General features: G+C 40.3%; 2 protein-coding genes across 8 annotated transcripts in view; one reads left to right on the forward strand and one right to left on the reverse strand.

Annotated features, from left to right (window-relative positions):
- apbb2b (amyloid beta (A4) precursor protein-binding, family B, member 2b) overlaps positions 1–4,740 on the forward strand; it is a 54,532-nt gene extending 49,792 nt beyond the window's left edge. For all 7 annotated transcript variants that reach the window (XM_044346878.1, XM_044346881.1, XM_044346884.1 and 4 more), the window contains one exon: positions 2,598–4,740. In XM_044346878.1, coding sequence (XP_044202813.1) covers positions 2,598–2,768 — 171 coding nt within the window. In that variant the 3' untranslated portion in view covers positions 2,769–4,740. The remainder of the gene's footprint in view (positions 1–2,597) is intronic.
- A 3,168-nt stretch (positions 4,741–7,908) lies between these two features.
- Positions 7,909–25,213, reverse strand: LOC122977244 (putative methyltransferase NSUN7). The gene is made up of 13 exons (XM_044345521.1): positions 25,097–25,213; positions 23,945–24,091; positions 22,873–23,055; positions 21,219–21,277; positions 19,391–19,527; positions 19,108–19,260; positions 18,358–18,541; positions 17,304–17,514; positions 16,863–17,006; positions 16,174–16,275; positions 15,886–16,003; positions 12,323–12,443; positions 7,909–9,088 (listed from the first exon to the last, which is right to left on the reverse strand). Exons 1-13 carry the CDS (start codon positions 25,140–25,142, stop codon positions 8,138–8,140), a joined length of 2,556 nt encoding a protein of 851 aa, XP_044201456.1. The 5' UTR covers positions 25,143–25,213; the 3' UTR covers positions 7,909–8,137.
- Positions 25,214–25,483: the final 270 nt, after the last annotated feature.

Raw genomic sequence — 25,483 nt, forward strand, 5'->3', positions numbered from 1 at the left:
TCATACAATGCTGATTAAGCCGATCACCACCAGATAAATCTCTCTGTATTTCACAGTATACCAGTGTTTTTAATCAGGTGTTGGGTTTTACATTTGTGCGCTGGCCGGATGAATGCATACTGTGCATGTTCTGTGGGCAGAGCATGAGCACTTAAGACTTCTGCTGGTTGAGCCGACTTACTTCTGGTTAGCCGTCTGCTAGCTTGAATGGGGATAAAATTCAGCTCTTCTAGACTTTCCAAATGTTATCGCACCGAATGGATCAAATTCTGATAGCGAAATGAGTCATTTCACAGGCGTTGTGTGATGTTTTAAAACAATTTATCCAGCCGCAACATTAGCGACGGAGTAGGTTAATAGTAGGTGTTGTTGTAATTACTCTCACCGCCAGAAGGGAGAGACAAAAACCCCCACGCGCCATCTTCAAGTTCTCTAATATTAATGTACCAAATGTAAAATGTTTCCGTATTGCAATTTTAAACTGAGGTCATCTACTTAAAGTAGAGAGAGGGAGGCATTGACATTTAGAGCCTCTCTTTCTGAGAGTGATTGTCCTTGTCAGTAGTTTAGTTTGGGTATAGTTTTTTCACTCTTGACAGATGGGTGTTTTACTGTCCAACACAAATGCTTTATTCAGGATTTAATGGGGCCTTCTGTCAAAGTGCTGTTGGTGTAAAACACATATTCAAATGAAGAGAAGCCACCTAAAATTAAAATATTAGGTGTATACAACATCAGTTGCCATTGACAGAGGACGTCCTTACAAGTTATCTCGTATACATTTTCTGTTTAACTCTATGTTTTCAATTGCATCCCACTTTGGAACTTTTTGAAGATATCTGCATGATATTAGTAACCATTGTTTTAAAGCTATAGTAGTTTTATTGTATTTTTATTTTATCATAATCACAGCTGAGAATGCCCTCTGTGGTGTTTCTGCTATAATGCAGCCTATTAGTGTTACTCATCTTCCTCTGCAGCCTCTCAGCTGTGTGTGAGTCAGAAGATTAGTCGACTGCTAGCTGTGCTATCGATCACACATCAGAACTTTGGATATATGGACATAAGGGCTCTCACACACACACACACACACTTACACACACTAAAACTGATTCACGATGACAAGAGTCATCAGTCATTACTATTGATCACAGCTTTGACCCTGCACCAGTCCAGCTTTCCCTCCTCTCTGTCTCACACACACACACACACACACACACACACCTCCACAGTTGTGCACTCAGCAGCTGTGACTAGAGGTCGACCGATAGTGGGCTTTTAAAGGCAGATATAATAACAATAGTTTGGAGCAGGAAGAAGGTAATAGCAGATTAACTAGCTAACCAGTTTTTTTTTTCAATTATCATTTTTAAAAAAGAATGAATTCAGAACAGGATTACAAGTGATTGATGTTTTAAATACAACTAAATACTGTTTCTAGAGCAGCAACAGTAATGTTCACAACAGCAAAGTCACAATATAAATTCAATTATATCTCACTGGAAACAAATATAACATGTCAGTAAAACAAATATTTCTGACATCAAAATACTGCATGAAGTTTAGAAAGCATGAAGAACACAAACATCAGTCAGTATCAGTCTTTCCTCCTGTCCTCTGTCCTCCTCCCTCTGCTGCTGCTGTGATTCACTGCTGGTAGAGAGAGGAGGGACTGGTTTGTCTTAGCCAGTGGCTAAGTGTTCAAGAATTTGCCAGATTTTAAGATAACAAGCGCTCTGTGGTTGTGTAAAACATGCCGGGAGCCTGCAGGCAAAGCAGTTGAAAATATTGCTTTTCCACATGTTTATGCTTGTTGAACAAGTGGTTTGATAAATTACATTGATTGGCTTTTTACTCACAAAGGTTTTATTGAACTTACAGTAACAAGTGTAGATGTTGTCAACTCGAGTAATCTTCTAGTTATCTTCACTTCATTGTGTCCTCCGTAGCCTCTCTGCTCTGCTGTTGGCTGTGTGTGAGTGTGCTCGTGGTTTTGTTACCTCATTGGGACCTTTTCCGGTATAAATACTGACTTTGTAGGATCCAGTAGTCCTCGAGGTTTGGAGTAAGGTGTGTATTGAGGTTAGGTTAAGGTTAGGGTTTGGGTTAGGCTTTCCACAATGAATGGAAGTCAATGCAATGTCCTATCAAGGATAGCTGTGCAAACAAACTGTATGTGTGTGTGAGTGACCCCACCCTTGGTGAAACACAGAGAGCAGAGGAGAGGACAGAGAAGGGGTGCAGCCATAAAAATGACCACATAACATGGTAGAGAACTCTCAACATAGTTTTTTTTCTTTTAACTCGGCGTAGGAGCTGTGAAAAAACACTTAGCTGCTGCACCTAAGTCTTATAATAGTAGGTAAAACCCTGATTAACTTGACTTTGTGTGGAGCCTCCATGCAAAACAGTGATGTATGTCCCCGCATGAATGGTGGAGGCTGTGCTGCCATAGGCCACTATTGGAGCCAAGATCCACCATTTCCGCTAGTTTTTAAACGTCTTATTGGCACCAGTTAATCAGCAATATGTCTCTCTCTCTTTCTCTCTCTCGCTCTCTCTCTTTCTCTCTCTCGCTCTCTCTCTTTCTCTCTCAGCTGCGGTACCAGAAGTGTTTGGTGGCTCGACCTCCCTCCCAGAAGGCCTGTGGCTCGTCGCCCCCCGGCGACTCCGTGTCCCGTCGGGTCTCAACCAGCGTAAAGAAAGGCGTCCTGTCCCTCATTGACACCCTCAAACAGAAGAGACCCGTCACAGAGTTGCCGCAGTAACCACGGTTAAGCACTACCGACTTGACTCCCTGCCACAACCCCCAGTCACCATGGTAACTAGTCGCATTGCTGCCAAAACCTGTCGCTACCACAGACCCCTGTAACCATGGAAACACAGTAAATCCCCAGGGTTTGGGAAATCCTGTCATGATTTTTGCTTTCTGGAGCAAATTGGAATTCCACCTCAAGAGTTGATCCGCTCTTGAGCAGCAATTCAAGTCCGTTTCCTCCAAAATAACTGAGCTGGATCAAGACTAATCCCACATCAAGAAGGAACAACCACGAGAAACACCTGAACGGTGACAGTGTACATAGAAGTTAACTCTCATTCCCCCTCAGCACAGAGAAAGAGTGAGGACAGAGAGCAACAATGAAGAACAAAGAAGTAGGAAGTGCTCCTTCAAGCACAGAAACGTGTGACGAGCGAGCTCATCGCCTCCCAAACTGCTGATCTCTCCATGCTCTTGTTGTATTTGTGTCTGTGCCTGTGCTGCCAGCATGACCTTGCACACCTGGCCACACCCCCTCGTCATTCACCTGGTTGTCCTGTTAGTCTGTAGTGGCTTTTTCCCCCCTCTGTCTCTCTTATCCACGGTAGACTGTTGCGTAAAGTGAACGGAAGGAAGGAGTTATGAAAGCCATGGTGTCTGATTTTCGTATCAGTGAGTAACGAATCGAAGAAATAAGGAAGCTACCACAGGATAAAGAGATTCGGGCTTTGTCGTCTACAGCACACTCTAACCTGTTCAACTGATCCTGCATGAACTTTTTATATAAAAGTGACACATTCTAGACAATATCAATACACTGCTGCTGCTTTCAGAGACTGAAGGGATGAGAAATCAGAAGCCACATTGTTTTTCCTGTCTACTTCTTAGCTCTTTGTTTCTCGTCAACTGTGCAAGAATCAGCCAGACTGGACTGGGACGGTCTAAACGAGTGGTGACCTTTCACCCGAAACATCCTTCATGTGCTTCCTGTTTACGTCTTGTTTTTACTCTTTTTGTTACCCCTCGGAAAATGACAGACGATAGCCATAACGGAGGAGGAGGTACGGGGGATGAACGGAGTGATACTCCCTCACTTATTTGCTCCCCCCGCTCTCTGGTGACCAGTACTCATTGCTGCTCCAAACACAGGAGACATCAGCATGCTGCTGCTCTTTGATACACATGCTGGAGGAAATTTGACTGATGATTCCTTTAAATCCCACCTCAGTATGAATCCTCTGAGACTTCATGTCCATAAATATAAAAAGGTCCTGGAGACACGAGAAAGCCTGGAGGAGGCGGAGGAAGAAGAAGAAGACTGGAGGAATGTGCTTTTATACCTGGGTATGGTTGTGATGATTTTGTTCACAGCTGTGATTTGAACTACGAGGAAGTGAGAAGGAAAAAGACTGATTTCATCTCCAGCCTCAGCTGTTTTTTAAGAGGAAAACCAACCGTGACATGTTGACTCAAACTAACAGGACTTTCCTGGGCTGCTATCTATCTGTCTCCAGGGTTCTGTTCACTTGAATGCGCCTTTTCTGTTTTTTCCATTTCCTACTTACTTACAGTACAGTAGGTCTGTTTTCATCAGTGCCACGAGATTACTAGCGTTTGGTCTGTTTTTGATGATTTATTCTCACAGAAATCTCAAGTCAACACTACTAGCTCCTTATTATGCTATATCTGACTGGATTGGATATATGATGATAATGAAGTCCTTTATTGCAACTAAAGTCATCAACATTTCTCGGATAGTTATCTTGGATGTAGGACAGCACGTAAATACAATACATTTGACCGTTCTCTAATTTCTGCCACCAAACAGGAACTGTCCAATCATAGCTAAGTAACTGTAACCAATCACAGCATGTCTGTCAGTGTCGATCACTGTTTGCATTTCTACACACGATCAAATTGTGGGCTTTTTTTTTTTTTTTTTTTTTACACAAAACCAAAAACGTAAAAGAACAAGTGTAAGAGAATGATTAAACAGTTTATCTGCTCTAACAGAAGCTGCAAGCTGCACGACTGGATAACTAGCTGACTACTACAGTAGTGATCTGTTTCCAAAGGCAAGAAGCGTGTCATAAGCTAACTGCATTATGTTGTAGGGTTACAGGTTACATTAGAAAAATGCCTGTTAAGGGCTTTAACATCCAACCTGTGAGATCCACAATGCTAGTATATGAGAGTCAAGATTAGAGCTGCAACTAATGATTATTTTCATCATCGATTAATCTGTCGTTTATTCTCTCAATGAATCCATTAGTTGTTTGGTGTCGATCACTGTTTCCCAGAGCCCAAGGTGACATTTTCAAATGTCTAAAGAAACCAGAAAATATTCACGTTTCAGATGCTGGAACCAGAGAATTTAGATTTTTTTTTTTCTTCTGAAAAATTGACTCAAAATGAGTAATCAATTATCAATATAGCGATTAACTTAATAGTCGACAACTCATTGATTAATCGACTAATCGTTGCAGCTCTAGTTAGCAGCAGCTCTGTATTACTGTTTATTGGGTTCAAGGAAGTTTACAGTCACTACACTAATTTCAGCTTTACAAACTCGTCAGTTCTGTTTACATGAAAGCATAACCGTTAAATGGCTTGTCACAGTATTTTTTCTATAGTAAGCATCCAAGCCATCCAAGAGTTATGTTACAACGAATAACACTTTTATTCATAGTACTGTATGAAAACTGCAATACACAAACATCTGCTGCTGCTCTATTTCCATGTACACTTGATGGGTCATCAGCTGGGATGTGTAGCTTTAGCCTCAATCTTTTAGCAAGATACCATGAATGTATCTAACGTGCATATTTAAGAACCTTTTATAGACTTCTTATTTTAATAGGAATCATCTGGAAACAAAAAATGATTAGAGGCAGAGTTTTAGCCTTATTAGCATTAGCTTCAGCTTCGGCCATAGACTGTATGATTTTGGCCGACAAAATCGATGGTTGTTGGTGAAAAATGAGAAGCTGCTTTTTTGTCTACCTCTGTCTTAAATCAAGAATCCAATGCTTCAAAAATGATTAAAGATCCCCTCCAGACTTGTATTGAGACATATAAAAATACTCTGCTTGGAACAATAATTTGTGCCTGATGTGGTTTTTCCACAAAAAAAAGTATAATCACCGCGTTAAAATCCTTAAAATCACATCTACTCCTTCTTTAGTGTAACCTCTGGACACAAGATGTCTCCTACTTCTCTGTAAAGTCTATTCTCGGTGTTTGTGCACTGGAGGCTTCAAATTTCCACATCATACTCCAAACTCGCTGTGATGTCACAAATCCTGCACATACGCACACCCCTGAAAAAAATCTGCTTTTCAATGAAGCTGAAACATCCAACTGAAGGAAGAAAAACAGATTTTTGACTGGAGGGGGACTTTTAAAAATTTTGAGCGGTAAATCTGCCACCATTATCATATGGCACGTAGCTTATGTATAAACAGAAAGCTTGACAGGCATAGCAACAGTAACTAGGGGGCGGGACGTAGAGAACGGTCATTTATTATGTCTGTGGGTGCTTCTTGCTCGTCAACGTTAACATGCAGGTTGCAGGAACTAGCAGTGTTATTGAGATTCGGTAGAGAAAATTCAGCCACATCACCTTCTTTTGTCACAAGGATGTTGAAATGTGAATGAGATGACAGATTTGTGTGTACATAATATCCATTTAATGTAACATTTGGCATTAATCATTGTTATAAGCTATCGTTTCATTTTGAATGTCTTTTAGTTTTCTATTATTTTCTTGTAATGAAATGCCTTTTTTTTTTTTTTTGATTGCTCACCAAATGGCCAAAGTGTAAAATATTGATATACATTGTTGTAGATAAGAAAAATACGAGAGCAAATAATGAAAAAAGGAGAGGTGATTGGAAATTTTCACAGTCGTCAATTAAGTTGATACTGAATTTAACTGAGCAATTATCTATGCATTCTTTTGATCTTGAGAAATGGAAAGTCGTGAAAAGCCTTGCATGCCCTTGGACGGTTGAAAGAACGACTGTATGTACTGAACAGAAATATTTTTTATTTTATTTATTCTATTTTATAAAGGTATATACTGATTTTATTAGTTGAGGCAAGTAAAGTCTCTTGACTCTGTGTCATTGTCTCAGTCCCTGGTTAACTCACAATGCTACAACAGGCTCCGCTTTGCAGAAGAAGGCAGATAAAGGAATATATCTTCACCTTGTACAGTGCACCGAGAGCTGGGAGTCCACTGCCGACAGGAGGAGTGAAGAGGAGGAAGAGGAAGAAGATGAAGGCAACAGCAATGGACTCCCAGCGTCTCCGTCAGGCTCACACACATAAACAACAACAAACAAACACACATACACACACACACACACACACACACTCCATTTCCCACAGATGGATGTGTTGGCTTCCGTTTGCTGCTCACTGATTTGTACACTTTATCAATGTAACCAATTGTGAGAATAAACAGCATTATAAAATAGACCCACTGGCTTTTTTGTGTGTCTGTGTGTGCATTAGTGCTACAACTAATGATTATTTCATTGATTATTCTTTTTTATTATTTCTTTAAACCTGAGTTTTATTAATTCAGTCCAACATTTTCGTCACGTGACCCTTTAAAATGAAGGAATCTCAGCTTGTGACTCCCTGAGCAGTTAAACCAAAGTGATTTTTTTTTCCTTCTGAAAGTGTTTCATTTGAATAATTTATCAGAGGTCTGAAGAGGTGATGGAAACAAAAGTCTAAAAGATAAATGTGTATAATAGAGTTATTATATTTCTTTTCTCATATGGCTTCTTCTTCATCTTGTGCCACCATAGATTTCTCTTTTTAATTTAGTCTTATTTAATATGAAAATGCCAATTACATGTTCCAAAGACAACCTCAGCCTGCTTATTTTGTCGGAATAAGGGACTGTGTAAAAGTTACTCAGGTAGGGAGGGGGGCTTAAAGACAACTTTTTCAATAAGTCTTACAGGGGAAAAATGAAAAAATAGAGACCTTCTCCTGCTCCCTTAATAAATGTAGTCTACCCTCCCTAAAGTAAAAAATACATAGCCCCCTCCCCTGTCTGAGCCCCATCCTCCATCTTAATAATTTACATACTGTCCCTAACTGTTAAAAATCTTATTTGTAGTAAAACAGCTGAATTCAGACACACATTTTTTTTATTATTTCTTAGTTACCTTTTATAATCTGCCACCTTCACATTTAAATACATTCCAGCACACAAAATTAAGCAGATTGGAAACAGCAAAAATATGTTTCACTATAAATAATATAAATGCAATATTTTTTGGGGGGGTTGTTCATTTTATGATCATTACTGACTGGTGGAGTGTCAGTTTGCTGATAATCTCATTAACCCCATCAGTGAGCCTAAACCCCAACTTTATCTAAACTAGGCAGAGACACTGAGGAGGAGGATGCAGACGTAATGGTGTGCTGGGTGTGGGGGGTCGTGGATGGAGGCTGCGAGGGAGAAGCACCGTTGCTGCTGCTCAGAGAGCTGGAGGTCGAGGAGGAAATGGGTGGAAGAACAAAACCTGCGGGCTTCAACTCTTTCTCTGGTCTGACCACCTTCATGTGGCCCTTAAACAGGCTTCCTGGTTTAACGGTGTCCTTCGGTGTTTTCTCGGCACGTTCAGGCTCTGTGTTTTGTTTCTGCACCTGCTGCTTGGAGGATGTGTGGAGAGCAGTAAGTGGAGCAGGGCGACCAGGGGAGGGGTGTTTTCCAGCAGAGGTGAGAGTGCCAGATTTGTCCTGGGCCGTGATCGGAGACAAGTGTGTGGAAGGTTTTGCTGAGGAGGATATGAATGTCAGTGTAAGACGAGGTATCCTTCTTGGTTTACTTTTCGTTGGACCTTGCAGATGCCATTTGTGATGTGCCTGTTTTTTCTTTTTTGGTTTCTTCTTGTGGCTTTTAGGAAGATACTTGGAGACTGTGGGAATCCTGTTCGAGCGCCGTTTGAGCTTGCGCTTGCGTCCTTTAAGCCCTCTTCTCTTCCTTTCTCCATTCCCCCCCTTATCCTCAGTGTTTCCCTCCTCCTCTTCCTCCACGCTACACTTGACGTCTCCCTCACCTTTCTCTTCTTCATGGTCTGAATGTGCAACTGGATCTTGTCCACTCTCAAGCTCACTTCCTGTCTGTGCTGGCCCCTCTTGGCTGGAGGGGGACGAATGTTTACTGGTGGCTGAAGCTGCCCGATTCTTCTTACTTTTCCCCTTTTTACCAGCTTTTGATTGATCGGGAATTATTCCACCCAGGAGGCCCTTCGCTGCTGCCCTCGCCAGCACATCCTGGACTGTTTCTACCTTAGTGGGATCCGCCTGAAAAAGCAAAGGCAGTTTAAAGATTTGATGTGAAGATACAACACATTAAAACTACAAGTCTCCTGGGTAACATTACACCAAGGAGATCTATACAACATAACACAACGCTGTAGAAATGAGCTATAAACTGAACCTGCAGGGGAGGAGGAGGAGAGGGGAGTGGTCGCAGGAGGTTTGATGACTTTCACACCTTCACAGACAGAGTGTGGGACATCATTTTGAAAGGAATCACTGTCCCCAGCCACTTATCTTGTTCCCTCTCTGGTTAAGTGCTCCTTTCCTGTCTGTGCTGGCCTCTCTATAGTATACTGTGTTATCATGCTAACATTTACTGATTGCTACTAAACAAAAAGTACATCTGAGTCTGATGGGAATGTTGTTAGTTAAGCAAGTAGGCTATTTGCTCTTAAACCGAGGTTTGGACAAAATGAAAATTTATGATAACGCTCAATGAAAAGTTATAATTCATCTTGCGGGAAGATGAATGTCTGTACAAAAATTTCATGCCACTAGATCTTTTTCACTGCAGACATTTTGAGCTGTCAAAGCAGGAAAAGCACAGGTGTAAATAATAATAGTAACGATGGCTCCATCCTATTAATCGTCCCAGTAAGCTGCGTCAGTGAGTGAGCATGCACAGTACCTCATCTAAATGCAATGCAACCATCGTTAATGTTATTAATTCCACCTGTCCTTGTTTAGACAAGTCCAAATGTCTACTGTGAAAAGAGTCTCTCCAAAGTGGTGAACTGACCAACATTCATGGCTAAAAAGAGAAAGAACCAGGGAGAGATTATTATGTCTGTTCTACAGGGAGCTCAATATTATTATCTATTGATTCAGGGTGGAAACAAAGCACACAGGCAGCAATCATCCACAACACCAAAACACACAATAATTTTGTGCATATGCACGAGAGGAAAATGGTGTCTGTATCTTAAGTGACATTTAAACAGTAGAAATCCCTTTGGATCTCTTCTTCTTGGCTTTTGCCTCCTCCTCCTCCTCTTCCATCTCCACACTTTCTCTTGTCTAATGAAAGTTGAATGATGTTCAGCACACTGCTCAAAATGCTGCAAATGTATATTTTATACACTCTTCAGTGTTTAATCTGCCTTTACATGTTTTTTTTAATTTTTCTAACTTTGATTGTAATACATGCTTTGAGTCATAAACCTCATACCTTTTATTATGCTGCCAAAATGTGGATTTGAATTTGTAAATTTGAAATAAAATTTGTGAATTTGCAATAAAATATGGCAAGTAATTCGATAAGTACACTAGAGAGAGGCATGAATGATGGATCAGATGTGTTCAAAATATTAAAATATTAAAGTTTTTTTCAGCTGTTCTTAGACAGAAAAATCACATTTCTAATGAAGATGTATTATGTCTCCCTTTGATTTTCAGCCATGCAGCGGTGTGGTTCTAGGTCCCACTTTTGGTCCAGAAACATCTCAACAGCTGCTGGATGGATGTCATAAAGGTTTCTGCAGATATTCATGGTTCCCAGACATGTATCCTATTGACTTTGGTGATCCTCTGACTCTTCCTTTAGTGCAACATGAGGTTGACGTTTATGGTTTTGAGCGAAATGTCTTGACAACCTTTGGAAAGATAACCATTTAGTTTGCTATACATTCATGTTCCCCTCAAGATGAATTGTAATTACTGTGGTGATCCCTTAATTTTCCATCTAACACCACTAACAGGTCCAAATTTCAATTTGTCCAATATTTTGGTTTATGATCAAATACCAAACTAATAACATTCCTGTTCAGCTGTATTTACTGTTTAGTGCCAATTAGCATGTCAGGATGCTAACATCTTAAACTAAGATGGTGAACATAGTAAACATTATATCTGCTTAACCTTACCATGTTGTCATTGTGATAATATTAGCATGCTGAAATTAGCATTTAGCTCAAAGCAAGTACAGTCTCAAAGAGTCTTATTTTTCTTACTTCAACAGCAGAAAATATAATTTGCAAACCTCAAAGGTTTAATTATGGTGCCAAATGTACATTTTATGATGAAATATTGAAGACAACAGTAGCCTACTAGAGATAGGCATGAATGATGGCAGCCTGTCAGATGTGTTTTCAACAAATTACATTTTTTTCAGGCTTTTTTTCACCAGAGGCTTTTGGACACATAACACCCATCTGTTTCTGATCAATATGTCTGTTTTCTGACTTTTTAAAAGAACAATTCAAAGGACACTTCTTGCCTCACCCCTACTTGATGTGTCTCTTTCTGTCTCTCTAGGCTGCCATGTGTCTGTTTCAGATCCTTCCTTCAGATCCCTTTAAATCGTCCCCGAGCACAGTTTGACTGGTGTGGAGTCATTCATCTGAGCCGCGCTGAACCACCTCAGAAGTGTCAGTGAAATGAAATCTGCAGCCGCAGCTCTGATGTGATGTGACTCACCATGAGAGTGAGCGTCAATCTAATTAGACACAGTGATCATTAGATTTTAAATTACTGCACTGCCACCAGACAGGTGAGCAAGACCTGCCTCTGTACACGTGTGTGTGTGTGTGTGTGTGTATTATAAGGAAACAAACACACACACACACACACACACACACACACACACACACACATACACACACACACACACACACACAGAGGCACAGTCCCCTCCCTGCACCATTTTTTCGAGCTGCAGGAGATCAAAGGAGCAGCATCTCATTTCCTTCTGTTGTATTTTTTCTTCTTTTTATGAGTGGAGCGAAGGGAAAGAAAGAGGAGGGGGCAAATAGATGGAGCAACGAGGTGATGCAACAACACTGGAGGGGTGGAGGGCGGGCTGGAAGAACGATACAGAGAATTATCCATTCATCTTTGCTCCAAAGTACTGAAATGTTTCAGCGGCTCAGGCGTATTTCATCTTTAACGCGTCTCTTTTTATGGAGTATTGAAATAATGCTGCAGTGTTTCAGGGAGCGATAGTATGTGTGTGTGTGTGTGTGTGTGTGTGTGCGCAGACAAGCAGAGCGGACCGACCTCCCAGCAGACAGACAGTAAAAGAGTGCAGCCTCAGCATTATTGGAAGGTCTCGTCGCAAAGCAACGAGACACACACACACACACAGACACTCAAACACACACCACAAAAATCTCTATCCACCCTCAATCTTCATACACACAACCTTGCTCTCTACATTTCTCTCACTTTTCTCTCTCTCTATCTCCACATCTCACACAGTTTCTGCCTCCTGTCTCTCACCTGTCGGGACAGTCGAGCCACGAAGCAGCCATTGGTGAACTGAGACGATTCGAGCCTGAAGAACTTGGAGTCTGTTGTGTCTCCTGACTGGGTGTCATCTGGGAAAATTGGCCCGTTCACCCTGAGAGAGCAGATGTGCTGTGAAAGGTGCTATGTTGAGCTTTAACATTAATTCATCACTGCCACATTAATTCGGAGAGCTTTGACTGTAATCTAATGGGAGTATTGCACACAAGATTTGGCAGAATCAGGAAATTATATATTACATACATACATACACATGAGGTACATTAAATAATTTTGACAACCAAATACACCTTTAATATTTTGTCTCTGAGTGTTTTCAGGCAGGTGGGAAAAGGCACAATAATCACTCATAATAGTATTTCTTGAACAGTAGTTCAAGGTCGACATTAGTGCAAAAGTATACATGCACAACTGTTTACTGTAGATGTGGGTTTACTCAGTGTTATCTCCAGACAGATTGTCCCGTTCAGAGCCTCAGGACAAGCATGTTTATAGGCCTCAACGCCAGCTGTCACTGCTGGTTCCTGTATTTTGTACATCTGGCGTAAGAATCCTCAGCATTAGATATGTTAGCAAATGTTGGTTAACAGTCCTCAGTGGACCAAACACTGTCTAAATCCTGTTAAAATATGGAGATGATGTGCTGATATGACCTTTATTCACATTGAAATTCTCAGTGAAAAGCTGTTTTTGGAGGTGAGGTACATACATTTGCACTCACTGCCATTTTAGCTGGGTGGTGACCATTCGTCCACAGCCAAAAAAATATTTAACATTTAGGCCCAGAACTATATTCTTTCAGGAGGCCCAGAATTTGTACTTGTGAGGCTGATTTAATTAGTGAAGTTCTGATATTTGAAAGAAAATTAAAATAATAAAAAGAAAAAGGCTGAAAAACAGATTTGCATTGCCTGCTGTGATTGAAAGTTTTTTGCACTCCTGACCAGCATAGACGTAATCAGAAGTGCTGCATAACCACATCCAACGGTGATGTAATGGTGTACTGACCACGCCCTGGAGAACATTTCAGAAAGTTCACTACAGGAAGTTAAATCTCTGGAGAGCTGCCCTTTAAACTTACATTTTTTAGAATAATTTCCTAAAGCATCACAAGTTTACAGTAAACTAACATGGAAATATCACACATATGCAAAAACTAAACTAAAATCTGTAAAACCTACACAACCTAAAAGTCAGAGGGAGCTTTATGTCTATAGATACAAGCTGTATCTTTACACAGACCTTGATGCCCTTTTTTGGTAAAACAGGCTTGTCACAAAGAGTTTCCCACCATATATTGAGCATATAGCTTGAAGAAACTAAAATAGAGGCAATGTGTGTCAAGGAGACATAAAATTGTTCATAAAAACAACTGAGCAGTTTACTGTGTGTAGAGACATAGAGTGTGTAATGTTTGTTTTACTAGTTCCTCCCCACCAAATTATTTCTTATTAAGGGGATAAAAGTCATAGGATTTTTTTTTTTTTAGAAATTTATAGGAATCCTAAGGGATTTTATTGGAACCAATAGAAAAAATACAGATTTCCAATAGGACTGTGAACATCATAAAAGAACCAAAACTTTTTCCTACAGAATTCCTAAAGGATTTTTAGAAATTTATGGGAATCCTAAAGGATTCTAATCCTATAGGACTTTTTGACTATGATTCTCTCCTGATCTCTACTGTAAAAATCACTTTCAAGAATTAAGAAATCACTTCTCTTTTATGTTTTAATTGTTGATGGAAAACAAGGTTTTTATATACAAGAAAAACAGTTTGGAAGATTAGCATTTGTCCAGTTTTATGGTTCTGTGGTGCAAACTAGTGCCACGTCTTCTGAAAACAACACATTCAGCACGGTGCTGGATCTGTGTTTTCTTTGTAAACACAGAGGCACTGATGGACTCATCGCACTTTGGTAAGTTGATAAAACAGTTTATGTGACCGAATATAATAACATTTGGATTTCTTTAAGAGGATGAATGATAGGAAATGAGTTGTGTGGAGCAGCAGGCACGAAACAGACTCTGAAATCTTCTCCACCCCATTCACCCCAACTGTAGGATTAACTGCTGTCCCCACGGCAACCGCAGCTGATCCTTTCATCAGCCTGCTGACTGTGACCTCTCAGTCTGTCTCTCACTCTCACACACACAGTCTTACGTATACAGTAAAATACATACAATCTGTGGAGATATGTGACTATATCTGTTATACTTACACTAGACAAACATTACTTACTCTCTCACTCTGTGTGTCTCTCGTACATTCTTCCCTGCAGTCTGTAATTCTCAGAGATGAAGCTCACAGTAATTGCGTTTTGCATTTAGATACGAATGCAGAATGCAGATGTTGTGTGAGCAGCTTGAGCTGAGCTATTTGTTATGAAACTGGAGGGTGAGCTCATATATTCTCTGTACTTTTAATATATTCTCAGTCAGTCAAGTCAAACTGATGTCTACGGGTGCATGTTATGCTAACAAGACTGTAGTTTACCATCTAAAACAAATTTGAGGCCAGTACAAAGATTTTACAACGGATCTTTTTCTCATAATGCATCATAAGACAACGAAAGTTACTTTTGGCTCTGCTCAGTATTCTTCAAGTCCATCTGAAATCACACTTAATCATCCCTCTTTGCAGTCAAAAATAATGTCAACATGCTTTTTAAAATGTATTATTAATATTTTTGTATTATTAAAAGGAAAAGGTCTTTGGAAAAATATCAGAAATACTGGCTGGGGGTTTGTTTGTTTGACATTAGCTGGCAGGCTACCAGTGTCACACTGTACTGAACTGAGACAAAGTAAACAAACTGCTGTAGCTCCAAGTCTTGGACAGCTAGTGTGTCATTAACAGAGATTTTGAAGAGCAAAGACCAAACCAGCATCTAACAGGGCAAAAGTGACATTTGCAGGTATTTTTACATGCTGTTTAATGTGCTGCAGCTGAGCAGCAAGTTGGCTACCTAGCTTGCTAACTGACATTAGCGGTGCTCTTTTCCCTGGTGAATGTTTGTTTGGATGCTGAGTTGCAGGACAAGACATGTTCATGTTTGTCAGTTAGATAAGAAGGAGACTTAAGCAGGAGGGTGGGTTGTTCAGAGTCTGTGACTCTTGTGTTGTGTAGCAGGATGCTATCAGGCTCAGTGTGACCATCTGCTCTGCTGATTGAACACCATTATTCTTTATTCAAGATTTAATTAACTGTGTTGAAATAAGGTCTCCAGCTACGTAAGTGGATTGCAGAACCATATTTAATCAAAATAATGTACAACTAGGGGGCACCATCATGAAATCAAAGAATTTAAAATATAAATTTCTCATTTTTGGTTACTGATTCTTTTTCTCAAAGGATAAAAGAGCAGATATGTATGCTGTAGTAGACATGAAAAGGCAATTTAATTTCAGTTGGACTTAGGTTAACCGCTGTACAACACTTAAAAGTTGACATCTCGTTCAAACTCAGAGAAAATAATCACCTGGATGGACAGAGTCTAGCTTGTTTATGTGTGTGTGCATGTGTGTGTGTGTACCTGAAGGGCAGCAGTCTGGGGTGAGTGTGTGCTTTCTCTAACATTCTTTTCACCAGCTGTTCATTTTCCTCGGGATACACTGAGCGTGTGCAGTAGACCACCGTCTGAACCTTTGGGACTGACGGATGAAGTAAAGGAGAGAACAAAATGTACATGTGTCTTGTATTCTGTAGACTTTTGTTAGCCTTAACTCAATATATTGTATTTTTATTGCTTATGTAAGCTATACCTGGGTTTGTGTGTGTGTGTGTGTGTGTGTGTGTGTGTGTGTGTGTGCTGTATACTCACAGGTGAGAGCGTGGGCTAGTAGCCGCGCCTGCTGATTGGTCAGAGTCTGCATTTTGCTCTGGGATACAGAACCGTGAGACAAGTCCTGCAGCAGATCCCAGTCTGTCAAGAGAATGTTTGCATTTGTTTACATTTTTTAATGATATATATAAAGAGACAGTTCTTTATATTCCCATCAAAACTACAACATAATGTTTCCATTCTGTTATTAGACAGTTTCACTCTCAAATTCACTCTTTCTGTTACTTTTTCCATCCCCTCCCTCTCATCTCCATTCATCCACCTCATGCTACATCTCCCTTCTTCCTTGCTTGTTCCCACCACCCTCTGACTCTGGTTACAGGCTCTTTGTCAGCATGAAATATCATCCGAGCCATGTTAGAGGTTTGTAGAATAAGGAAGTCATATTTCTTTGTCAGAGGCAGAAAAATGGTGACAGAAAAATTGCCACAAAATAAAAAAAGCAACAAGTGTGGATGAGATTGATGCAGCTGTGCAGGTTGTTGTAAGTTGACTTACAGAAATAAAAACAATTTCTTTGATTGTCATGAAAAAACATTAATTGCTACTGGCAACCACCACCACAGCTTCCAGCAAACAGGAACATGATCTCAGACTGGATAATAAAGTGAAACAAAAAGGTAATTCTGTCTTGATGGTCAGGCTCTACTTTCTCCCATGTTACATACCTCCATGTTCACAGTGGATGGTGGGCACTGGGTCATTTAGGGCTGAGGACGAGCACTGAGGAAGCACTATGATGACCTTTAAACGCTGGACAGCGGCATCCCATTCATCCAGACTACAGAACGCTTCTGACAACACTCTTACATCTGCATGGGACATGAATGAGCATCAGGAAAGAAATGCACATGTATACATGAACATTAATTATTAACATTTTACAACAATGTATTTATGTAAAATAACAAAACAAAGCAAAACCCTAAAACTTACTCAAGGCACATCATTTAACAACAATGTGTAAACCCAACAGATGTTGTGGGGAACACCTGTACATCACTAAAGCAAGGTGAGAAGTTTCACTAAAGCAAAAACAAGATCTTTCAAGGGGTGTTAAGTTACTTTAAATATGATTTTGACTCTTTAATGTCTTTTTTATCACTTACTTTTAATGTCCATTTGTGTGAGCAGTTCCTGTATCTCTTCCACCTGTGAAGGTGTGTGATCAGCACCACATACCAACACGCGGCCTGAGTGAGCAGCCCCGAGGGCTATGTGAGCCACAGTCATGGCTGAGAAGGACCCCACTACCAGGACATCACTGTTATCAAACAGCAGGGGGCGCAACACGGTCACTGCAACACACACACTCCTGTCCTGCAAAGCAATGAAGTTGCACACACACACACGTATTATTCACACATTAAGGAGAACTTTCTTCTCAGGGTTTATTTGTTGACTCAGCTGTACCCGTCAGCATTACAGACCGCTGTGCTGCTAAACGAGCTAATTCGGAGGCAAACTTACTCCTTTAACTCAGTTAAACTCACAAAGTAAACTAACTTTAAATTTCACATCACAACAGGGAATCATCTGCAGTAATGTGAAGCTCTGACAAAGAATTTATAGCCAGCAGCTGAAGTGATTAATCATATTTTGTCCTGTAGACTTTATTAAATATATTATAGTGCATTTTTGGGGACTTTATGTAGTGTTTCTCTGAAGTCAGTAATTTTGCTTTCACTTAACCTATTGAGGTAGCGTAGAATATAAATGTTATTGATGCTCCTTAATGCAGGAACCATGAGGATTGAGGTCGTGTGTGATGAATGGTTTGCCAGCAAAGATAACAAGAGAAATCTGGCTTTGCTTTGTTTGTGCACTTTATTTAGTAATTTCAATTTTGTCCCCACTGAAAACAATCCTCCCTCCTCTCAGCCTTTTGACACCTTTAAGATCATATCTAACAATATTCACCCCTTTAAAAAGTTTTTTATTTTTACTCAAGTATATCTATAAACCAGTACTTCTGCTTAACTAAAGAATCATTAAAAAGACAACACTTCTACTTCATTGGGACACTGTTGTACTCAGACAGTCTCATTCTTCTAAAATTATCTTCAAAAGCATGTTCCTGAGAGAGGAAAGCATGTTTCTCTTCAGTGATTTATATCTATATTTGGCTGAATGACTCACTTCACTACACACACAGAGTCCCACCTGTATGTTGAGACCATGTGTCATTGTGAGGCTGCTGTGCTGGAGCAGAGCGTGACGATGTTGGGAGAAGATGAGTGTGTCTGGACAGAGAGGGTCCCTGCAGAATGTCAATTCGCTGATGTCAGACATGTTCCGTACTTCACGCAAGCCGTCGCTTCGCAACGCCTCACATACTTCTTCAACACTACAAATGACAAAGGAGAGCTGTTGGATCAAAATGTTGGAGCTTTGTTCGAGAAATCAGTCATTTTTTCACATATTTACAACAAACATTGTTAATATAACCGTTTATTCCAGTGTTTTGAACAGTATGTTATCATTCAGCTTTATAACCACAGGAACAGATACGCCCCAGTTACCTTCACTGACCATTAACCTCGTACTGCAATAACCCCCAAACAGAACCTGTCACTTTAAAGTCACAGTCTTTTCATAAACAGCCACCCTGTTAAACTTTAACACTTGTCTTTAAACTGACATCCTGTGCTCCCTCATGCCAGGTAATCCCTGCTGATTCACACCCAAATACTCTGGAGAGTGAGACACAGAAGAAAGGTGGGGAGCAATTGAATACAATAAGAATTTAATATGCTCACTTTGTTCCCAAATGTCTAATTGCACAACACATAAAGGCGTTGAATGGCAGCATCTTTTGCAGTGCGCCACCAGAATGATTACAGACGTTTTCAACTATATTTGACTGAAAATTGAAAATTGGAAAATAAGAGCAGAATAAATGTGTTTGCGTACCTGGTTTTGAGAGTATTGACCCATGCGTAAAGTGGCAGAACTTTTGCTCGGTGCTGTTTAGTCCTCACAGGAGGAGACAGAATACAGGAAACACTCTGCAGATTCTGTTTCACCCTGCAGCGAGCGAGAGACGCTGCAAGCTTGGTCTTACACCTGTAATGAACACCCACCATACCACAGCTAGTTTCATCATTAACATACTGCAAATCTTTTGTGGGATTGTTTCTTCAATAATTGTGGTTCAAGAATTTCAAAGGTGCATTAGCTTTATATCTACACACACCTGTACAGACTGCTTTCCAGATCCCTCACTTCATGATGAGGCTCCTCCCCTTCTGTTGTTGAACGTTCACGCAGCAAAAACCTTCGGTCCTGGAAGTCAAACAGCATCACCAGCGCCAATGGCAACATGTTGCCGGACTGCAAAACAGGACCACTTTCATCATCATTATTGTAAGGATCATTATTATAATCATTATCAGTATTGTAATAATCTTCAGTGGTATTATCATCATGTTTCATCTTAAAGGGGATGTATCATGCACAATCCCAGGCCCCTCTCCCGATGATCCCACTCTGTTCTGATTGGCCAGTTCTTTGAAGCCACCCCTCAGCAGATATCAGCTGGCTGCGGAGACCACGTCAACAAACCATGAAACAAACTATAGTTGTAGGATTTCACCATTTTTTCTTGTTCTTTACTCAAAATGGAAACTTCTCAAATACACCCGTACATGTTCGAGCTGAAATCTGATCCAAAATATCAGAGTGGACAATGCAAAGAACACATGGAAAAACCTTAGCAACAAAGACCAGGGAAAGGACAGCCATTTATGGGCATGCGCGACGAGCTCAGCTTGTTGGCAAGTTAGAAAAAACCATTGCAAAGGAAGCATTCAGAGCAGGTTGAAGCCTGAACTTTTGACTTGCACAAAGCATTTATACATACGTTGACCTCAAGTTTTGGAACTTTGACCATGTTTAGCATTGATATCCAACATCATGACAGTATATAAATGACAGAAAACCAGAAAAATATAATACGTCCCCTTTAAACCTGCATGAATGGTCACTTGGGGGCAGCAGAAACAATCTGTAAACACCACTGACATATCACTTTTTAAGTTGTTGTGGCGAACAGTCGCTTATTTGCAGATCCAGGGCAACATCATCATTCATTTGGACTTTCTGGCCACCTGATGAATGTAAATCCAACATTCACTCTCTTTTTACTGCTAGATCTTTGGCCGCTAAATACTCTGCTATGTTTACCAGCTAAACAGTAGGTTTAGGTAGAGTATTTTTGCTGAAATCAGTTATAAACAACACTGATGAACAGTGAGAGTGAAGCAAAACAGTAAAGCTGCAGGCCAGAAAACCAAAACAATAAGCTGAAAGATGCTAAAAGGCTCCACAGAACTGAGCAGATCTGCACATTCAGGTGTAAGTTCTTTGTGGATTCGTTATATCAGTGACTCCTTTCACATACACAAGTAGTCATGTTATAAGCAGGTCCTTTCTCACTCTTCCTTTTCTTTCCTTTATGGCTGTGTACACACTATATTTCCCCTCATCTCCTTTTCTCATGGTGTGTGTGTGTGTGTATATGTGTGTTAGAGTCAGAATATGTATGTAGCAGCAAAGAGGTGTGTGGAATTTCAAAGAACTGTGTCAGAGCTTTTATAGTCATACTTGCTGACTAACGACCTGTCAGCCTATTCTCTATGTTTTACCCATCCCTCAATAAAGTCATCATTTACACACCCACACACAGACTATGTGTGTTTCTTTGTCCACGTATGTGTCATTGCACAGTGTTTTATAGTGTCATTTACAGTCTCACAGTTGGAGAGCGCGTCTGCCTCACTCCTGTATGCATCATTTGCCGCCTGTAACGGGCCCAACTACGTACAGATCTGAATACAAATGGCCTTTAACTGCATCCCTCACCACCATTTTACCATATTCTGGTGCAGCACAGTCAAATAGACAGAGAGATCACAACCAATCTGAATATTGAGAACAACTTCCAGAGACAGTTCAACGGTCAGTGAGTGAGTGGTGAGGTTTTGTTTATTAAGTTGGTCATGTCAAATTCTGATGGGACTCACAATATGCTGAGAAATGTGGAAGCAGCTGTCCATCATGATGTCTTCAAGTAAATCTTGGTCTAAGGGGAAAACAATATTGTTGATAGATTAAAAATGAAACTGTCTGTTGGGTTTCATATATATAAGACACACTAAAGCTAATCAAGATATACATAATATATACATAAGAATAGAAACTACAAATTACAAATAAATTACTTAGCAATGCAGATAGGCTTAGTTTTATCAGGACATGTTTGAACATATTCATCTCTGAGATGCTTCTGATCACCCCAAAAGAAAGGTTAAAGGTTAACATAATTTTGTTTTGTTCATGCAATAACGAAAATTTACATTTAAAAGGTATGTAGCAACATTTCTTTAGAAAAATGGTGTCTTAGTTACTCTAGATAATCCACAGACTTCCCTGCCAACAGGTTTCGTAGGGACTATTTCTTCTGCAGAAAGTAGTTACAATGAAAATGAAAAAAAAAAAAAAGTAAAAAATGAATGTATTAGGAAACGTGTCATTTTGTGGGGTTTGTGTGATGCTTGCGGGAATTTATCCACCATTTTACAGCTGTAACATTAGCAACGTAGTAGGCTACGGCGGAGTCTATAATGTAAGCATGTGTTGACATTGTTTTTGTAATTACTCTCACTGCCAGAAGGGGGAGACAAAAGTCCTGCACTCTAGCTTTAATATGACGATTGTGTTCAAGATTCATCCAGAATCCAGGATTCATGAAGCAACATTATAATTCATTTGGAGCTGTGTTTCTGTCCACCTGACGAATCTGAGTCCAATGTTTATTCTGGTTTTAGCTTTATTTTGGTTGTCACAGGCTCCTGAGGGAAATATTTGGCTCTTTAGCTGCTTAATCCTCCACTATGTTCACCAGCTAGATGCTAATTTTGTCTGTCTGCTGTTTGTACAGTTTATCAGAGCTTTTTTTCTCTGCAGCCCAAAACAAGTTTGATAAGAACAGTGAGAGAGAATCAAAACAGTAAAATTGCAAGCTAGAAAATCAAAACAATGAGCTGAAAGGCACCAAAACACTCCATAGAGTGTAATAATTCTCCATGGATTTCTCACTAGAGACATGTTTCACATTATGTGTAGTTTTTTTAAAGCTTAAATATGTTTTTTTTTTTAATACTTTGGGTGAACCTAATGCCACACCCTACATGAGAGGTCACATATATGTAAAACTGTGTGTGCATGTGGTTTTGTTTGTGTGTGTGCTCATGGTATGCTGCCTCCTCTTATCTCCTCCCCTACAGACATCTGCTGCACCTCCGGCTCAAGTAATTTGCAGTCACATGGAGAAATGAAATGTATGACTATGTACTGTTTAATCTACAGTATGCGGTTGAAGCTGCTATTCAGAAGTGAATATTGGAGTTGACACATACTGCAGCTCCACCACTATTCATTATAGAGATAAGGCTTCCTTATAGGGGGTGGGTGAGGTCCGCTGAGGTAGCAGTAGAGTAGATCAAATTAATTTCTCTCTGACTTTATGTTCAACCATCATCCCATTCTTTCCAGGCAGAGTGTGCGCTTCTACTTAAATCTCAAAAACTAAATTTGGTAAAAGGATGATGAGATTATCCTAATTTGCTCACTTCAGAAATTCATACACACAGTAATTAGACTGACACGCTGGCATACATTTGAGTGTGTTGAAGGCCAGTTGGTAGGCCTGTCTCTGTGTGGTCTTGTCTCCGCTCTCTGGTAGCGGTGTGTCCGTCTTCTTCGCATAATGCAGAACTTGATGTGTGACCTGCTTCTCCGTACGCAGCCGCTGGAAAATGCCTGCTGCCTGCAGGTAGGCTTCATCTGACAGAGAAGAGACTGTGGGGAGACGGAGGGTGAAGAATAGAAGAACAGCATGAAGTGGTGAAATAGGAAAGGGAAGGAGGAAAAAGAGGGGAGGTTGATATATTGTTGAAGAAGTGAAATGGAGGGAGGATAAATGTAATGAAAGGAAGGGAGAGATGTTAAAGGAGGAAAGAAAATAGTGATGTCATGGAAAAACATGGAAAATGTATAAGTTACAGTGCGTACCCTGAGAAGTGATACTGTTTATTGATACTGTAGGTGCTCTTTTCAAAACAGTATAAGGTTTACATTCTGGTAATATGGGTTGGCAGCAGACTTTTTTCACAGCAGACATTTTGACTTGTGATAGCAGGAAAGGGTTTTACTAGTAACATTAACAATGCCTCTGTTCAATTAAAGTGTCTCAGTCAGCCATGACAATGTGACAGTGAGCCAGCATGCACAGTATCAGGACACTGAAGCTGAAGCAGCTAATCATTGTTCAACAGCCATCATTAATTTTTATTATGTACACTTATGCTTTTCCTATTGTGAAATGCCAATATATCCCAAAAGAACTGAAACTTTATGGATAAAGTTTCAACATTTGGATTCCTGAAAGTACTGAGGTGGCTTCATCTGGCTCAAACAGCTCAGCTATAGGTAATTGTAAGCTGAGGCCACGCACAGCTGTATCTCAGTGTCTGAGTGTCTTTCTTTTTTAAATTAAAGCCCCAGGCCATTATTCCATGTATAACTGTTGCTCTTATCATCATATGATTGATTAGTGTTCGACCACACTTCTCACACTCACCTGCTTTATAGATGTTAAAATCTGAAGAACCCTTACAGTGTACTTTGAAATAAGTCTATTTGAATATCTACAGTATGACATAAAACAATGAAAGATTCAGGATCTCACCCGGGGAAAGAGAAGATGAATGAACATGGGGAAGAGGAGGAAACGGAGAGGAGAGAGGCTCCTTGTCTGTCTGATGACTTTGGTCTTGATGTGAGATGAACATCTCCTCTGTCACAGAGCTGCTTTTCACATCCTTGCTGGAGCCCACTGATAGACAGAGGGAGGCGGATTAAGGATGAGTGTGATTATGTGCTTTTTGCTCATGTTACCGGACAGAACAGCAGCATGAAGACCTTACCTTTGCCTGCCATGATCACAGCAACAAAACCAAATACTTGTCAAACACTCCTGTGAACAATCCTTCTGTCTCTTTCTCTGTCATGTTCGCTCCAGCCTCCATAACACCAACTAGCATCTGACCAGTTAGAAATATAGTTTGTTTACACAGCTGAAATTGAGCTCTGCAAATGTAAATAAGACGCATAGCGTCAGTCGTGGCTGATATGTGATCCCCACCTTCCAGTTTCTGTGAATGTGAGACAGTGCCGCTGTGGGCCGCTGTGGATAATTGGGCTCCTCCTGGTTCAATTAGGTGGCCACTCAGATACATTAGCATTAATAAATAATAAGCTGCTGTCCGACCCTGGACAAAGGTCCACCTCTCACTGACCTGCTTCACTCATCCCTGTGCAGCTGCTTCTGGGCTACACACACACACACACACACACACACACACACACACACACACACACACACACATCCATACACACACACATGTGTGTGCACACACACACACACAAAGTTTTGCAGGACATGGTTTAAACCAGTCATGTGGGTGTTGCAGGTGACATCACCTGACTTGACAATAAGAGTTTGCACATAAGGATCCAAAAGTTCAGGGGCCACTGGATTAATAGAGAGAAACACTGACAGAGTGTAATCGGCTTTTACAGCACTCATCAATGTTTAAGCACAAAGATGGAATTGACCAGAAATGTGCAACGTGTCCAATAAGGCCATGTCAGTGCAAATGGAATAAATTAATGAATATCAAACAGCAGTGATTTAATGAGTATGAAGCAGTTTCTATCCGTCGCAGGAGAAACTTTAAGTCCACTTTAGAGGAGCAGCGCTGGAAGAAAAGGCTACAGCAGCTTAGTGTAATCTGCATAGACGATGATAGGCTGTTTAAAATTGCATAGCAGGTCTTACCTTTGTCATTCAGAATCCTCCTCACGGGAGCAACGCAGTTCATCATCTGAAATATGCAGCCTGAGCAAGAATCCAGACTCTAACTATGAACCACAAACCAGCACTCCTCTGTCTAAAAGTGTTTCCTGCTCCACATCACACAGTGTCCCTCTTCATACACTCATCACCTCTCTGTCATGCATGGTTTTGCATGCCCGTCCTGAGTTTGAAATACCATGGCAACAATATGATAATGAAGGAGGCTCTTCCTCTCTGTGACATATGGACAGTAAAATATAAAATATATACCCTGTATAAGACATTTTTTATTATTTAGAGGTTATCATCACATATTATAACTCTTAGACCTCTTTTAAAGACTGACCACTTTAATTGACTGCTTTATTG

This window comes from Thunnus albacares, chromosome 3 (genome assembly GCF_914725855.1).
Source record: "Thunnus albacares chromosome 3, fThuAlb1.1, whole genome shotgun sequence".
Taxonomy (NCBI): domain Eukaryota; kingdom Metazoa; phylum Chordata; class Actinopteri; order Scombriformes; family Scombridae; genus Thunnus; species Thunnus albacares.

Coding starts and splice junctions, on each gene's coding strand:
- LOC122977244 (XM_044345521.1), bottom strand. CDS start 25,142: ATGATGAACTGCGTTGCTCCCGTGAGGAGGATTCTGAATGACAAAG. Junction 18,542..19,107: donor GTCAATACTCTCAAAACCAG/GTACGCAAACAC, acceptor TGTCATTTGTAG/TGTTGAAGAAGTATGTGAGG. Junction 17,515..18,357: donor CACATGGTCTCAACATACAG/GTGGGACTCTGT, acceptor ATTGCTTTGCAG/GACAGGAGTGTGTGTGTTGC.